At 62.1% G+C, this 14,199-nt stretch overlaps 1 protein-coding gene across 4 annotated transcripts in view; it reads right to left on the bottom strand.

The window, feature by feature from the left end:
- PRKAG2 (protein kinase AMP-activated non-catalytic subunit gamma 2) overlaps positions 1–14,199 on the bottom strand; it is a 158,582-nt gene that overhangs the window by 98,291 nt on the left and 46,092 nt on the right. For 2 of the 4 annotated variants that reach the window (XM_037516035.2, XM_054692773.1), the window contains exons 1-3: positions 11,726–11,890; positions 11,171–11,242; positions 6,411–6,690 (exon numbers count right to left, since the gene is read on the bottom strand). In XM_037516035.2, the coding sequence (XP_037371932.2) occupies positions 6,411–6,690; positions 11,171–11,242; positions 11,726–11,794 (421 nt within the window). In that variant the 5' untranslated portion in view covers positions 11,795–11,890. Of the gene's footprint in view, positions 1–6,410; positions 6,691–11,170; positions 11,243–11,725; positions 11,891–13,773; positions 13,800–14,199 lie in introns of those variants that run through there. The other 2 variants (XM_054692774.1, XM_054692776.1) reach the window with 2 other exon arrangements.

A 14,199-nucleotide genomic window follows, 5' to 3' on the forward strand; every position in this document is an offset into this window, starting at 1 on the left:
CCTAGGGCGACCTGCGCACCCACGTGCCCACGCCAAGCTCACCCCCGTGGCCGTGAGCCCACACCCACACGCACAGGGAGAAAAGGAAGGTGTCTTCCTCAGTGGAATTCCAGCAGTGATGAAGAATAAGTGATGAAACCACAGTCCCTTTGGCAACTGCCGCCGGGATGACTCGGGCAGGAAGGGTGGATGCTAGAGCGCGAGAGAAAGTGTGATGAGGAGCCCAGCCAAGTCACTCCAGGTCCCTCCCCACGAGACATGCACCGTAACAGAGGGAGGAGGACGGCTTTTCTTCTTTAAAGCAGAGACGTTCATCATGACCCGCCTCCCTTCACCCAGAGATCAGACGGGGTCGCCGGGAATGGTCAGTGCCACCACGTGAGCCGGGGCTGGACATCAGCCTCGAGGGGCGCCTGCCCAACCAGGAGCCTTGAGATGCCCGGCAGCAGGGCGACGGCATGTCACTGGAACAGGCCGGCGTCCCGGAAGGGCAGACCGAGCAGGCCCACGGGGGATGCCCAGCGGCTGCAGTCTGCGGCAGGGGCCGGCGCCCCACAAGAAACGGCGAATGCAAACCACATCAGCTGAGCTCCGGCCGTGGGGTTCAGGGCGACTTCCCAATTTGGGGGAGGAAAATGAGCTAGGAGACTGTCCCAGCTTGGATGAAATAGACACTGAAGTTTTGGGGGGTCAAGGGACATTCTGTGCGCAGCTTATTCTCAAGGGCGCAGATGGCACTGACACACCTGAGCACGGACGGGAGGGAGCACAGAGCTGATGTGCTAAGTTTGGCTCTCTCTGGGGACCCGGGGGAGGCCGATATGAAAACCCATGTAATATTTTTGCAACTTTTCTGTTGCAAAAGTTTAAAATGGCCAAAACAACATGCTATTTTTAAAGAAAGATTAAGAAATGCTGGCGCGAGAATGTCGGCCTCGCTCCTAGGCCCAGCAGGCCTGGGCTGAGAACTGTGAGCGGAGGAAGGTTCTTGGAACCATGTCCTGGGCTTCTCCCGGATCGGGTGGTGCTGAAGCCGGCGGGTGGTGGCCACAGGGGCAGCTCCTCGAGGGCCACCACAGGCGTCCTCCCTGCCCACGCCGCTGCCCACGCCGCTGCCCACGCCGCTGCCAGGACGCATACCTCGGCAGTGTGCTGGCTGAACTTTTCAGGAACTTGGATGCCACACATACTTCTCCTTTCTTTGTGGGCAGGAGAGATGAGTCACGTTTTCTGAAGTCTGCTCCGCTCCAGGACGCAGACCTCACCAGCCACCCATCACCCATCGGGAGGTTCCAGCCTGCAAGTGAGGGCAGGCCCAGCTGTGGCTGAGCCCAGTGGGCCCCGGGGAGGGCCGAGGCAGGCCCAGCACCGTCGGCCTGGAGCTGGAGGCCGGGCACCGAGGGTGGGCAGCCAGGGGAAAGTCCATGTGGCCTGGGGTAAAACGCACGGTAATTGCAGAATCTGGCAACGTTTGGGGGCAGACCAAGGGAAAGTTCCACAGCTAGATTTGGGTACCCCAAGATTCCTCCTTCACCTACAGGCCAGCCTTCTCCCATCTCCCCAGCACCTCACCTACCTGTCCTCAAGACCTCGCTCAAATTCACCTCTTTCCTTCCTCTCCCCACTTCTCCCCCCCTCCTCCTATCTTCTCCGGCCCTCCCTCGCCCTTCCTCCCCTGCCCTGGCCAGTCTGATAAGGGGACGCTGGAGCAGAGAGTGCAGCAAGCTGGCCACCTGTGACCACCCCGGAAGTCAGTCGGGGTTGTAGGCTCCCTGAGTTGCAAGGAGTGAGCTGGGAGGTGGGTGGAGCACCCAGTTAGGGAGTGAGTCAGAGCGAGGAAGGAGGCTGGTCTAGTCCTGGAGTGAGGTTGAAGGGCAAAGCAGACTCAACAAAGCCCCCATGAGTGTTCTGGAGCTGGGATAAGCCCTCTGAGCTGACCCGGTAGGATGAGGGGCTGGTCCTTCTCAGCCCTGCCTGGATCAGTTGCGGGGTACAGCAGGCTCAGGAAGGGGCATGGCCCATGGGAGGTGGCTCCGTCAAAGGGCACCTGGAAGCCGGGTTATGGTGTCCATCCCAAGGGCATTGGAGCAGAGGGCATGGAGGGGAGCAGGTTCAACATCTTGGGGGACCAGGAGTGCAGGAAACCATGAGATGACATGAGGTCAGAGCCAGCCAAGGGCCAGACTACAAAGGACGTGGCCAGACCAGATCTTAACTGGAACAAGTTAGGGGGCCATTAAGGGGTGAAGGGGGAAAAGATGACCAGACATGTTTAAAACAGGGGTTCTGCAGGCCACCTGCTTTATAGTCCATTTACATGTCAACAGCTGAGAACCAGGTGCTCTGCAAAGTCTTTCAATATTTACCCTGTGGCCTTTTCCAAAATGTTTGCAAGCCCCTGTTTTAAAAGCCCCTCCTTGCATCACCTCCAGCAGCGAGGTGGCGCTCACGTGGGCCAAGGCCCCCACACAGCAGTGGGTGTAAGGAAGCGGGTGGCTCTAGCTACGCCAGGCCATGCACGGGGAACGGCACACGCGCATTTCAGGCGTCCCAGGCACATCGGCCTCGCGCCCTGGTGGCGCTGGTCTCAGAAGTAGAGCCGGATGGGATCCTTCCTCCCCCTCTTCTATGTGACCTCCAGGTCTATTCCAGGGGCTGAGGCAGGTAGCACCACTTCCATCTCTATCGGTCTCTCTGCACAGAAGCCAGGCTAATCCCTCTGACTACAGTCATCCCCCTGGGTAGCAGGTTCTGATGGCTGCCACTAAGCATGGACTTGTGGCCTGGCTTGTGATGGCCCTGCCTCTCCAACTCACCCTCTCTGCCCTGCCCACTTCGTTTCAGCATTCTGACCTGTCCCCCGAGGCCCAGAGCTTGCCCCTGCCCCAGGACATTTGCACGGCTCTATCTTTAGCCAGTCAGGCCTGCTTCATGCTGCCCCATGTCAGTGAGCCCTTTCCCGACAGCCCAGCTGCCTCAGCCCCTCTCCCTGCAGCCTGGGTGCCCTGCAACCTCACCCTACATGATGCACACTCCTCATTACCCCTCCCCCAACGTGACTCCCCCCCTCCACCCAAGGGCCGTGACGCACTAGTAGGCTGCTGAACCCAGTGCCTGGCTTATCAGGTCCTCAGGAAATACTAAGTGAATGGTCAGCGTGAGGCTGCTGGTGTTGGGGGTCTGCTGTCACCCTTTTTGTTTTGGGGGGCATTTGCATGTAGATGTCCCCAGGATGGTAAAAGCTGGAAGGACGGGAGTCCTGCCTGGGCGCCCCAGCTCAGCGAGGCTGCACTGCCCCCTCGTGGCCACTGGCTGCACAGCCGCCCGAGGGGCTGTCACTAGGCACCTGCTCCCACCCACATCTTCCGGTGGGAGACCAGACAGGCCTGGAGAAGGCAAGGACAGGCCCTCCTCGTCTGGAATGGGGGGGGACACGGAGCACCTTCTGCTCTGGCCCCAGGTCACCTGCTGTTCAGAGCTCTCCAGCCCTTGACGGCCAGGCGGGAACTTTCCAAAGGTAAAGTCCGTAAAGGAAAGCCCAGGGAAGGAGGGCACAGGGCGGGCCAGAGGCGCAAGCGTAGGCAGGAGAGGCCGTCCCTGCTATGCCCCTGCCCCTGTCTGAGGAGCTCATTTGCTGCCTTGCGGGTGATTTGGGGAAGACAAACCTGGGGCTGACAGACGTCACCAGGCTTCTGCTGGTCGGAACTTAGGGGTCCTGCCTGGAGGCCCTGGCGCCTGCCCCGGCAGGGTGACAGTCACCAGGACAGATGGCCCTGGCATCACCATCCACGGAAACAGCACCTGCCCCTCCTTGACACCCTGCAGAGCATGGGAAGGTAAAGGCGACTGCTCTACTTCCCCCTCCCAGCCTCCTCCCTGGAACATTCTAGATTGACTTGGCTCTTCTGGCTTTGCCTACACTGCCATCTGGTTGAACTTCATCTCTGTCACCAAGGAGACATGTAACTCAGTGAGGATGCAGATAAAAGGAAAATATAACTTGAAAAGACTAAAAGTCTGAAACAATGAGCATTAAATCCTCTTTGCCACGAATCTTGGACTTGGTCTGGTCAACTGGCCCAGCCAGGAACCCCCGGTGCTGGGCCAGAGAGGGACAGTGTAGACTGGAGCTGCCGCTGTAGGCTGGGGTCCTGACAAGTTCTTTGAATTCCACAAACACCCCTAAATTCTTCCAATAAAGTATTTTCCTTGTTTTCAGAAAGTGTGGTGAAAGTAAAAGAACGTAGACCTTCCTCAGAAATCAGTCCAGAAATGCACCCCTCAAGGCGCTGACGGAGTGCGGTCTGAGGCGCCGGGCAGCACAGGCAGCAGGAAGGCGGGTGGTTACATGATCAGTGTCCATTACCGGCAGCGACAGCGGCTGCTTGGAAGCACCGCTATTCTTGGAACGGCCCCGGCAGGAAACGTCTCTGGGGGCCTGCAGCAGGAGCTCTGTCTCCCGACAGCCTCCTAATGGACGTGGCAGGCTCCAGGAGCCGTTCCTCACAGAGACCCTTCCTGAGGGCTGACGGCACTGGCCTCAAGCCCGAGGCCCTGACATCGGTTCTGCGGCAGCCGGGGCAGTATCGGGTCTGGGAACCTTGACCCAGAGCCGATTCAGGCACGAGGACAAGAAGGCCAGCTGCAGGCCTCCAAGCACGCCTCACGTGCATCACGACCAGAAACCCAGGCAGACGGGGCTGGGATGGTCCTCCTCCCTGCTAGGTGAAGTGGGTGCTCGCCACCCGAAAACAAACCTGGACAGTTGAACCGCATCATGACGGGGCGGCAGGGGGTGCTGACAGTTGGGACAGCCAGGTCCTGGGCGCAGGGTTACGGGGCAACAAGACGGGCCACCGTTCCAGGGATTAGGCCGTCACCTAAGTGCCCCACCCCAGAGAGGTTTTCTGAAGAAGCTGAACCCCCACTCCCCCCAAATCAGGTGCATCTTTAGGAACAGCTAGGCCCTCCCCAGGCCCCCTGTGCCCAGCAGCAACTGCCCAGCCAGAAGGTGAAGCAGCATTGGCAAGCGGCGCCCTCCCCCCGCAGCTTACAGCACAGGCCTGGGGACCCGGGACCACTCCCGCCAAGGACACTGGAGCACCTTCCAAAATAGTGAGCAGCGGACGGTAGCCTGGCCTCCCGTTTGCCAAGGAGCTCAAAGTCTGGCCATCCTCAATACCCAGCACCCCACCTGCAGGCTCCCCCAGACTTCCCATGCCCATCCTGGCTCCTGCCTGCAGAAGTGGGCCTGGTCTGAATGGGCTGGCCTGCACCCTCACCCCCAGCGCATCCCAACCAGGGATGAGAACGTTTTCTTGACTTTTCCTACGTAACCCACATAAGAGTGTTGGAGAGCATCCCCCCAAAATTCACGTCCTTCCAGGAACCTCAGAACATGGCCTTATTTGGAAATAGCTTAGTTGCAGATGTGATTAATTAAGCCAGCATGAGGTCACACCAGAGGACGGAACCCTCGTCCAAAATGAGTCGTCCATCTGCGAGGAGAAACACGCAGACGTACACGGGGAGGGGAGCATGGGCGCGGGGGCGGGGGGGCAGGACAGAAATGGGAGGGACGCTCGCGCAGCCTTGGAACCCCAGGGTGCCAGCAGCACCAGCAGAGATGTCTGGGACACATTCTCCCCAGAGCTTCAGTGGACACAGCCCAGCCGATCTCAGGTCTCCAGGACTGGAGTACACACTGCTGTCCTGCAGGCCACCCAGCGTGGGGTTCTTGCCATGGCAACCCCAGGACACGACGACAACCTGGAAGGCAGGACGATGACCCACACCTCCAACGCCAGCCTCTGCCTTCCCAGACAGCAACTGCCAACCTGCTGGGAACGAGTGGGAGCTACAGCGAGACGGGCAGGGCAGGACACACGATGGCTGCCTGGGGGTTCCTACAGCACCCCATGCTCAGTGACAGTGTTTCACCCTGCGCTATGCGCACCCTTGAGGCTGGAGAACACACCTTTCTCCAGCAAGTCTGCCCTGGCTGCCGCAGGACCTGAGGTCGAGATCCGTGGGACACAGGGAGACTCAGATCCCCAACACCGAGCCACGGGCAGGGGGCCACGCCAGCTGAACCAAGCGGGTCTGGGTCCTCTGGCCCTGCACACAGGCCAGACCTCAGCTTCACACCTCTACCGACTTCAGGCAAGGCGGGGGGCAAGGTGTCCTCCCTGTCAATGCGGGCTGGGGGGTTGGCAGCGAACCCCAGGCCATCCCCTCAGAGAGCAAGTGCTGGGGAGAGAGACTTGTCCCCGGAGAACAGACCCAGAGCACGCACTCAGCGCCAGCCACGCCTCTGACCCGCCGCTGGCTGTGGCACCCGCAGAGGCACCCACCGAGCCCACGGGCCGGCAGCCCAGCACCCACCTGGAGCAATAGCATCAATGCCTTACTTTTTCTGGAGCGGGAGAAGAACCTGATGCCCCCGGGCGAGGTAGACGGGTTGGAGCCGGGCGAGGAGTCCTTGCTGGAGGAGCGGAAGATGCCGCTGAAGCTCATGCGTCGCGGGGAGCGCGGCGGAGACTCCTGGTAGGGGAACGGGAACACAGTCTTGGGGGAGCCCGGGCTGGTCTTGGGCCGCACAGGTGCAGACACCGGGCTGGAGGGGCGGTGCTGGGGGCCTCTGGAGAAGAACCCTTTGGAGGGGCTGCCCGAGCTGAAGGCACTGTCCACCTGCAGAGACAGAGCAGGGGCGGTCACTCGGAGCCAGGCGTGCTGGCCTCACCCGTCCCAGCTGCCGCTGCTGCCTGTCTCTTCTGAGAAACGACCCTAAGCTCCTCCGAGACGGGGGCAGCAACCTGGTGGCCTGGGGGGGGGCGCCTCTGGCCCAGGGTGGCCCCTAGGGGCTGGTCAGGACTGCTCTGGCGGGAGGGCAGGAAGGGCAGCGAGAGGCTCTCGAGGATGAGCTTCCCTGTCCACCCTGTGGCAGGTCTGTCTCTGGGCCTTCGCTGCTCGAGACCTCATACTGTGCCCGTCCAGGCCTGACCCCCTACAAGAACATGCCGGTGTCCCCTCCCAAGGAGGGGACACAGGCCTCTGATGCATGCAGGGTGCTGGACCAGGGGGTGGGCTTTCTGCCTCCGGCCATTTCCCCAGAGCATCTCTGCCACCTGCTAGTGCGCCTGGAGCCCAGTTCTGCCCTGAGAGAGACCCAGAGGCAGTTTGATTTCATTCCCTGGCATTTCACTCTGATTTCACACTTCTGGTCATTCAACGATCGGAAAGTAAAAAAAACACGTACAACACTGTGAACGAGCAAAAAGTGGGAGACGAGGAACCAGGGGAAAGCTGCTGTGGCCAGCACGGGCCGTGAGTGGACACAGCCTCAAGCGTGCTTCACAACATACTTTCATTCAAGCGTTTTGTATTTTGTTGTTACTTCTTCATGTTCACGATGTCCTTCTGAAGGTTCTGGTTTTATTTTTCCCTTTTTTTTCTAATGGCAAATAACCTTATGGTCAGTTCATCATATGGCAAAATTGCTTGCTGCAGAGATGTTTTCAGCAAAACTAAAAGCTAGACATCTTCCCTGCTCTGCCTTTGGAGTGACAGGCTGTTGACAGAGGTCAGAGAGGAAGGTGACGCCTCAGAGGCTGCCCACCGGTCAGGGTATTGCATGGGTGACTTTTTTTAAAATAGATTTAGTGATTTATGCATACAAGAACTGGGGTGTAGGCCAGAGGTGGGGGGTGAGAGGACTCACCAGAGACAGCGGGGGAGCAGAACAGGCAGACTGACTGAAATCCACTGCTGAGAGGGTGAGACAGGAAAGGCCTGCTGCACCATGTGGGTCAGTTCCCTGGCCAGGGATCGAACTCATGCACCATAGCTTGATAGTGCTGAGACTTTAACTCCTGCACCACCAGGGCGGCCCCTCCATGGGTGACTTTAAACTGCAGTCATGACTTGAAATATTACTGGGCCTAACCCTGTGCCAGGCGCACGCTGTGGTTGCACAGGATGGCTAGGGTCCCTGCAGGTGGTCAGGAGCTGGCTTGGCAGGTTGAGCCTTGCGGGGCCACCCCAGTCTTGGTCTCACTGAGCCTGGGCCCCTCACCTGTGAAATGGGGAGGCAAGGCCCTCAAGCTGTCTGAATGGACAGGACACCTGTCCTATCTGGAGCCGTCCTGCAGGAGATAAGCTACTACCCTTCCTGGTGAACTTGCCACAAAGGAGCTGGAGGACCCGCGGGCCACCAGATTCGCCCGGGAAGCAGAGGGTCCACAGGGCTCATGGAGCAAGGACAAGGCCTTGCGGGGGTCCCTCCAGCTGGCCAAGACCCTGGCAGTGCCGCCTGGCTGGGGACCACGGTGGTGCTGGCAGGTAGGGGCGGCACACCCTCAGAGGCAGCATCCAGCCCTCAATCTCTGTCCACTGGCCCTGTCCCCAGAGGGGATCCTGTGGCCTTGGGCACGCTCTCACCACCAGAGGGCGCCCTGAGCTGGGACTGAGGTGCCTTAAAGGATGCCAGGTCCTGGGGAGAGCCGCTCCTCTGGGTCAGGGGCACAGAGAAAGAGCTGCAGAGAGGAGACCTGGTGGAGCCTGTCCACCTGGTGATGCTCAGGAACTAGGCTGGCATCCTGGAGCCATCAAGAGAACCCATAAATGGGGGCTCAGACATAGCCCACCCCTTCAACTACATGTCCAAGCCACATTTAGCCAGGCAGCCTCTGATCACCTTCAATCACCACTGCTGAACGGGGCGGGCGTCCCTCAGGAGACACAAAGGTGCAGCAACAGCCGGGGGCCAGGAAACGTCGATGTGTATCTGACCTGCGAGGGCACTGCCCTGCGTGGCCTGTTCTGCTGGACTCTGCTGCTGTCCAGGGCGCCGCAGGAACACGGGGCCTGAGCAAGTCTCCTGGGCTCCCGCCCCAAGCAGTCGCAGTGGCCCTGGGCAGCCCGGGGCCTCTGACACACTCATTTTTTCGCTCTGCAGTTCTGCATTCAGAGATTTGACCATCCTTGGAAGTCAGCGGGCTGATCTGGGGGCCTAGAACTGTGGATGTGAATTCTGTGGGTGGAGAATCTGGCTGGAGACCTGCCTAGGTAAGTCACACACAGGTTTCTACACAGGAATCGGCGCCCTTGACCCCTACCTTGCTCAAGGGTCAACTGTATTAAACAGGCCAAGGGAAATAAATCTCTTTCCATTCTGAAACCCAGTTTTGTCATTGGAAAGATAAGCATATGTGCCACATGATACCCCAGGGCCTCTGCACAAGTCTAGGAAGGCAGCCCCGGGGGTGATGGAGATAAGCTTCCTCATCAGCCTGGGGGTCATGGGGATGTCCAGCTGAATTTAAGTTAGTTCAAACAAGTTTGAAATGTGGCCCTATCCAAGTTCATGGTCACACGTTCACTCCTGCCCAGGCTGGCTTGTGTGGACACGGTCCTCAGCCTTCCATGGGGGTGTTCCCCACCTGCAGCCTGTCCTGCTGCTGCCTGCTCTGCCCTGCCCTGCCCCCCTGTCGCCTCCTCAGGCAGCCCCTCCCACCAGCACCGCAGCCTCAGCGAGGGCCAGGTGCCCGCAGAATCCAAACCACGCTCTTCTTCACGGCGTGTTTACATTAAGAGCTGGCTCAAGATGAAGGGAGGGAATTTTGGCAGAGAAAAGGGACACCCTTCCAAGGCCGCGTGGAAAGTGTTCCCGGTAGGTAGTGGCCTTACTGCGGCCCAAAAGGCCGTCCTCACAGCAGTCGAATTCGAGGTTCCTGCCGCGGCAGGGAGAGCAGGTCAACCGGGGCTCAGGTGCCCGGGGACAGGTGGAGGGACTGGGGTGGCCAGGACAAGGCTACAACAAGCCTGCGTGTTTCTCATCCCTGGCCCCGGCTCCAGGCTGCCTGAGGAGGAGCCAGCAAGCAGGGAACAAAAGGCGCCCCAGTTACCTCGGCCCTCACCCCCGCCCCCCCGCCCCCTGCATTGTCTGTGGCTGTTGGAATTTCTGAAACCATCTACTACCTTCGAGCCCCGGAGTCCTTCCTAGCCGTGTCACCAGGCGGTAAGGCCACGTGTGTGACGTCACCATGGCCGCGTCCGCGAGCCTCTGCGGAGACGCCGGGTGCAATAAACCCTGTAGACCTCACCCTGGGAACACCCAAGGGGGCTGCTCTCCTCACCATAGCCACAGTTCCTCTTGCTTTACACCTGAAGAGAGGCCTCGTGCAAACACGGGGGGCCCAGCCTGCGAGGGTGGCCGAGCCTGCCACCCGCCTGGTGTCCCAGGCCCAGGGGCACCTCACCCAGTGGGGCAGGGAGTTCCTGCCCCTCCGTCCTATCCCACCTGGATGGTGACAAGGCCTGGGGACACCCTGAGTCCTTCTAGGCTGCACCCCGGGTTACTGTTGGGTGCAGGGGGCCAGTTGTGTCCCATAAGCCTAAAGCAATGTGTCGACTCAATTGCATGTGATTTGAAATGCTTCCAGAACAGACTGGCCTTGCCGTTTGGGGCACCTGGCAGCAGCCGGCGGCATGCAAGCTGGCTCTGTACCGCTCCCTCAGGCGTTGCCCCAGCCCCTTCCCGAGGCATCTCCCCCAAGCCGGGGACCAAGGGAACTTGCGCCCCAGCCTCCACCCCCCCCTCCCGCCCCTCCACACATCTTGACCGCAGGCTGTGTGGCCTCTCCTCTCTCGCCATAGTCACCCCCACCTCGGGGGCGTGTACTTCTCCACTTTGGCTGGGGGGGGGGGGGGCCAGGAGGCGACACCTGCTGAGGCCCTGGCTCTGGAGGAAGAGCAGGAAGGAGGAAGAGGGAAAGGGCAGGGCCCAGGTGGGCCACAGGGGGGTGAGCAACGGCCGCCTGGGCTGGCTGGGGCCTGCGAGAGCCTGGGGCGCCAACTGCTCCCCTCTGTCCTCTGTTACCAGCACCCAGGGCACTCTCACTGCTGCGCTTCCACATCATCGCCACCCACCTCAGGGTGCCACAAGCTGTGGGGGGACAGAGAGAAGCAGAGCCCGGCGGAGCCTGCAGGGGACCCAGTCACCGAGGGGCGCCCTAGGGGGCTCAGCAGAAGCCGGCGGTGCGAAGGGCAGGCAAGCGCACAGGTGGATGTGGGGGGGGCACCGGAGGGAGCACCGTGCAGGTGGAACTGAGTCCTGGGCTCCTGCGGGGCCCTCCTGGCGGCACCTGGGCAGCCGAGAGGGCGGCCTTACCTTCCGCGAGGAATGCTTGTCTGCGCTCTCCAGGTCCCCGTCCAGGAGCGGCATGGCGAAGGCGCTCAGGTCCTAGGAAGGAGGAGAGCTGGTCACCGCCTGGCCCCAGGGCCCGGGGCAGTCCAGGGGCGGCACGCGTGTCACCCCTTCCCGAGGCTCCTCCAGGCTCACCGGGGCGAGGAGAGCAGAGGCAGGCGGGTGGGAGCGGGGAGCCCCTCCCCAGATCCTGGCCGCCTGCCCTTCCAGAGGGGCAGCCACCGCCTCTGCCGCCCTGGGAAGGCGCAGCCGGGAGGCCAAGGCGGCCAGCAGGGCGTGGGGGGCCACCCCGGCTTCGGGGGGGCTGAGGACCGGCCTCCACCTCAGAGGGGCGCCCCGGGGGACGCGCGTCCTCCAGGGGCGGGTGACGGCCACACAGGGCGGGCCTCGGGTCGGCGGCTGAGGCAAAACCAGCAGTGAAGAAGGAGACACGCTGGCTGGGGGGCCCCACGGACGCCCCGTCTGAAGCGGCCCCCGCGGACGCCCCGACCCGCACCGGACGCCGCGACCCCCTCGCACCTGGACAGAGGCCTCCCCGGGCCTCCCCCCGCCAGGGGAACCCGCGTCCCTATCGAGGTAAAAGCACATGTGACGTAAAATCTCCCTTCCCAGCCGTTTTCTGGGCGCTCTCGGGCCGGGGGGGCGGAGCTCGCGCTCGCGGACGCGCCCCCATCTCCGTCTCTCCCCCTCACAGAGCCGAGGTTCTGTCCGCGCCCGCCTGGCCCCGCCCCCCGAGGCCCCGCCCCCGGCAAGCCCCGCCCTCCAACCAGCCCCGCCCTCTGACAAGCCCCGCCCTGCCAGCACCGCCCCACCGACCAGCCCTGCCCCCCGGGCCCCACCCCACCGGCAAACCCCGCCCCCTCCGGGCCCCGCCCCGCAGACAAGCTCCGCCCCTCCAGGCCCCGCCCCGCAGACAAGCCCCACCCCTGCCGCGGGACCTGCTCCCAACCCCACCCACCTGCTCCTGGCTACCCCCCCACCACCCCGCGTCTGGCCCCACTCCCCAGTGAACTCAGACCTGCCCCCCCAACCCCCGTGACAGCGCCCACAGTATGGGTCCCCCAGCCACATGTGGCAAGCTGCCCTTACGCCCACCTGGGCTGAAGCAAGGTCACGACCCCCACCCCCCAGGCCAGCACACCCCAACTCGCAGGAGACCACCTGCCCCTCGTAGGTCGGTGGACACGGCGGCTTCCACCTTCTGCCGACTGTGAACGTGGGTGCTGCGGGGGTGCTGGTCCTCTCCCCACCCCCTAAAGTTCCTAGGCTGAAGCCCTGAGCCCACCTCTGAGGTGGGAAAGATCAACCGGACCACAGGATGCCCATCTGGGAGGACTGGCATCCTGGTAAGGGAGCAGGACTGGACATAGCCAGGCAGTGAAGTGGGGAGAAGGGCCTCTGCACCCCAGAAGCGGGCCTCGAAGAAACCCTGCCTCCCTGCGTGGAAAACACTCTTCTGTGATGAAACCCTCTGTGGTACTTGGCGATGGCAGCCCTGGCGACCTGCACCGCAGCTTCGTGAGACTTGCTTTCGGTTTCGGGGTGTTGGCACTGCTGGGCCAGATGGGGCTCTGTGCTGAGCGTGTCTGGAGAGACATCGCTCCATCTCTGCGCCACTTTACACCCCAACTGTTAGGGGGAAAGGATGTCCTGAGCTAATTCCATGCAGGCTTTGTGGAGCCTGCCCTGTAACACAACCACCACAGGCTCCGCGCGGCCCCCACACTGCTCTCTAGCCCGCTTTGTTCTGTTTTGAAGCAGCCGTCCTGGCACATGTGAGGGGTCTGAGGCGTGTGGCTGAGGACCGGTCGTGCTGGTGCCTCCAGGGCTCACTGGCCACGGCTGTGTCTCCTTTGGAGAAATGCCTAAGATGTCCTCCGACATTTTTTAACCGGCTGGCTGCTGTGGAGTTGTAGTGCTTTCTACGCTCTCGACATTGCCCTCTTATCAGATGGCAGACTGGCCAGTACTGTCTGCTGTTTCCCAAACAGGGTGGGACACTCCCCCAGCAGGCCCTCACCCCTCAAACTCGGCCACCGGCCACCGTCGCCCCCTCCCCATGCACAGCTCAGGGGTGGCCTGGCCTCCAGCACAGAGAAGCGGGGCCGAGAGCCTGCAGGGGTCACCGACCAGCACCCCAGCTGCCCACGCTCCCACCCTGTCCTTCCTCTGGGCACTGCCCCAGCCCCGGTGCCCAGTCCCAGCTGTGCCTCTGCTGGAGCCCGCCCGGGCAGCACAGGGTCCTGTCCCCTCTGTGCTTCCTGGTCCCACAGCACCGCGGCCCAGTGACGCAGCCACCCAGCCGCTCTGAACGCCTCGGGGCAGGGGTCTCTGCCTCCCATTTACCTGGCAATCTGCGGGGTGCAAAGGTGCTTGCATGGACGCCTGGCAAGCCCCCAGGCCCGGCAGCGAGCACGGGAAGGGGGCAGGGCGGCTGTGGTCTGCGGGACGGATGGGCTAACGAGGGGCCGGGGTAGCCGCTCACCAGGCCCAAAGAGGAAGCAGGTGTGGGCGCTTATCTCCCGCTTTAACAAGGACATTCCTCTCCAGTTTCACATAATCATTACCTGCACCATTCGTTCAGCACAGCGGCCTCCACACGTGAAAGCCTTTCCACAAATGCCCGCTTGTTCCCGAGCACGGCCCAGCACCTCACGCTCCAGCAACCAGGCTCGCGCTGGACGGTCTCCAGGGGCGGGCGCTGCGTGGCTCCCGGCCCAGCTGCGGCGGATCTCGCGTGGCTCCTTCCACCAGAGGAGCCATGAACACAGCAGATGGCCCGAGCGCACTGCAGCCACCCCTGGGTGCAGCCGGGTCAAGCGTCCCTCCAGGGAAGTCCCTGGCAAAAGGGGCGGGGGCTCCCCGCCCACATTTCCCATGCCCAGCCTCCTCTCCTGGGCTCACCAAGAAATGCAAGCCAGTGTGGGAAATCTCTGCCGACAGCGTGGCAAGGAGACCGAGGAGACCGAGCAGGTGGGGTAACGGCCTGGCCG

This window comes from Talpa occidentalis, unplaced genomic scaffold (genome assembly GCF_014898055.3).
Source record: "Talpa occidentalis isolate TD23 unplaced genomic scaffold, MPIMG_talOcc4v2.1, whole genome shotgun sequence".
NCBI classification, from domain to species: Eukaryota; Metazoa; Chordata; class Mammalia; order Eulipotyphla; family Talpidae; genus Talpa; species Talpa occidentalis.